The following is a 2432-nucleotide window of genomic DNA, read 5'->3' on the forward strand; positions in this document are numbered from 1 at the left end:
CCCCCAAAGATAATACAGTTCAAAGTGACATATAAGTCAGCCCCTAAACATTGAGATTTCCATTCGCAGACTAATGATCAAAAAGACAAAATGAGACCAAAAAAACACAATGAAAAGAACTGGACAGAATAAACAGCGGCAGAAATCAATGTAGTAATTAATATAATATTTGCTTGATCAAAAAGGATATAAAACAAAAGGGTGATCTAACAAGTATTTCTATAACATCGATGTAAAAAATACTCTACAAGAAGCCCATCTAAACAACAAAACCCCTAAAAAACCACAATTAAACAAAAAAAACCCTCCCAAACAAATGAAACAAAGAAGAATCGAACCTGTCCTCTCCGTCTAGAGCCAGGTTAAACACGTTGATGGCCGATGTGGGCCCGTCATCAAACACATCGCTGGAGTCGTCTGTGGGGTCAGGTGGGAGGTCAACACACGGGGTACACAACAGCTCCTGGCTACTCTCTGGGCGGGAGAGAACAAAAACACATTGTCAGATTTCTCCTCCACACATCAAGGGAATACATCCATGGCAAACTGGGCAAATGAACTAAGCCGCACAAAATTTTTTTTGCAGAAGAGAGAAAAAAAACCCTGTAGTATCTGCATCATGGGTTGGTTAAAAGAAAATTTTTTTTCAACAATCAGAATTTGAATTTCGCCAAAATATTTTGTAAGCTCATGCAAACGATACCACAGATTAAGACACCATCATACTAAATTAGTTAAAAATTGGGCGTTGTACATTTAAACACAAGGCCAACAATGTGGATTTTGAAATTGTTTATGAATAATATATTTTGAGAAATTTGACGTCAAAGATTTTGAGTTTTACAACATGTCACTTTTTTCGAATGCAGTTCTTTGAATTCCTTGATAGCGACCATGAATTATCTTAGGATTTTGATTGAGCAACAAGAACAATTAGTTTCTGACCTCATGGTTTTAGTAGCTCAAAACAGCCAAGCAGGTCAATAGAACTTTGTAATTCTGAGGCATCGTCATGTAAACAATGAATTCTGACATGTCATGTGTAATGAACAGATCCAGTGACATTGCCACATACTCACCTAGAAATGTCAGAGATGAAGTAAACCTCCAGGGTATTTCCTCTAAAGGTTCTTCCTTCTCCTCCTCCTCCTCCTCTTGCGCCCATCCATTCAGATCGCCAATGTAGCCTGAGAGAGATATACATGAACATGTAACGGAAACTAGTAACAGTGAAATGGAACATAGAAACAGAAATGTAACAAAAATGATAACAAAGAAATGAAACACAGTACTACAAATGGTCGCTTTTAAGAACAAGCGTGCTAACCCAGATTTCGGGGGTTTCCAGAACTCTTGACCTACACCAAAAGTGGGCATTTCCCTATCTATAGGAGAAGTTTGGTTTCATCCCCCTCAATCCCCCCTCCTGTCATCCCCTCCCCCGTTCCCCACTCACCCTGTAGTGTGTTCAGCATGGGCATTGAGCGCGCGATCCGAACCGGCGTGCGGCCGGCGTAGGTGGCTATGAGCGGGTCGGCCCCGTGCACCAACAGCAGGCGCACTACCTCCAGGTGGTTGTTCTCTATGGCGTCGTGGATCGGTCTGTGGGAGCGGAAATGTCAGACAACAATATAGTCACATATTATTGTAATATGTACACGAGTTTACAAACACACACACGCATGCGCACACAAACAAGCACACACACACACACACACGCACGCACACATACATGTATACACACGCACACACGTATACACACGCACACACGCATACACAAACGCACGCACACATGCACACATGCACAAACACACATACATACGCACACACATGCATACACACACTTACACACACATTATCCATCCATTAATCCATGCATCCATCCATAGATCTATAACTTAATTACTTTATTCAAACTTTACTTAAAAATTCTATTGAATTAACACAAAATCAAACTCAAAATTCTATTTTTTTTTTTTTATTGTACACAAAATTCTACTCAAACTTCACTCAAAACTTTATTCAAACTATGCCCAGAGAGGGTTTACAGTTGTGTTACTGTAAAACTCTCTGCTTTGCCAAGACTCTCTGACTCTTCTCAACACCAGCAGCAGCTGGCTGTTCGTTCCCGCCTCACCTGATCCCGTCCTGGGAGCAACAGTTGACGTCTGCTCCGTAGTAGATGAGGTGTCTGGCCACGGCCACGCTGCCCCGCACACAGCTCTCGTGCAGGGGCGTGTAACCGGCGTTGTCACGGGCGTTGACAGGGACGCTCTGTGTGCGCAGACAGTACAGGCTGATCTCCTGGTGAGTACACATAGCAGGACATATATATATATATATATACGTGAGTACATCGTGGGTGGGGCGGAAGGAAGGAAGGAAGGAAGGAAGGAAGGAAGGAAGGAAGGAGGGAAGGAAGGGAGGAGGGA

At 42.6% G+C, this 2432-nt stretch overlaps 1 protein-coding gene across 1 annotated transcript in view; it reads right to left on the bottom strand.

The window, feature by feature from the left end:
• Positions 1-2304, bottom strand: part of LOC101849962 (myb-like protein U) — a gene marked incomplete at its 5' end in the record, with an annotated part of 10074 nt that extends 7770 nt beyond the window's left edge. Inside the window, 4 exon segments of the mRNA XM_005108146.3 lie at positions 339-474; positions 1080-1187; positions 1457-1602; positions 2138-2304. Coding sequence (XP_005108203.2) covers positions 339-474; positions 1080-1187; positions 1457-1602; positions 2138-2304 — 557 coding nt within the window.
• Between the last annotated feature and the right edge of the window lie 128 nt (positions 2305-2432).

The sequence above is a fragment of the Aplysia californica genome, unplaced genomic scaffold, assembly GCF_000002075.1.
Source record: "Aplysia californica isolate F4 #8 unplaced genomic scaffold, AplCal3.0 scaffold00663, whole genome shotgun sequence".
Classification (NCBI taxonomy): Eukaryota; Metazoa; Mollusca; class Gastropoda; order Aplysiida; family Aplysiidae; genus Aplysia; species Aplysia californica.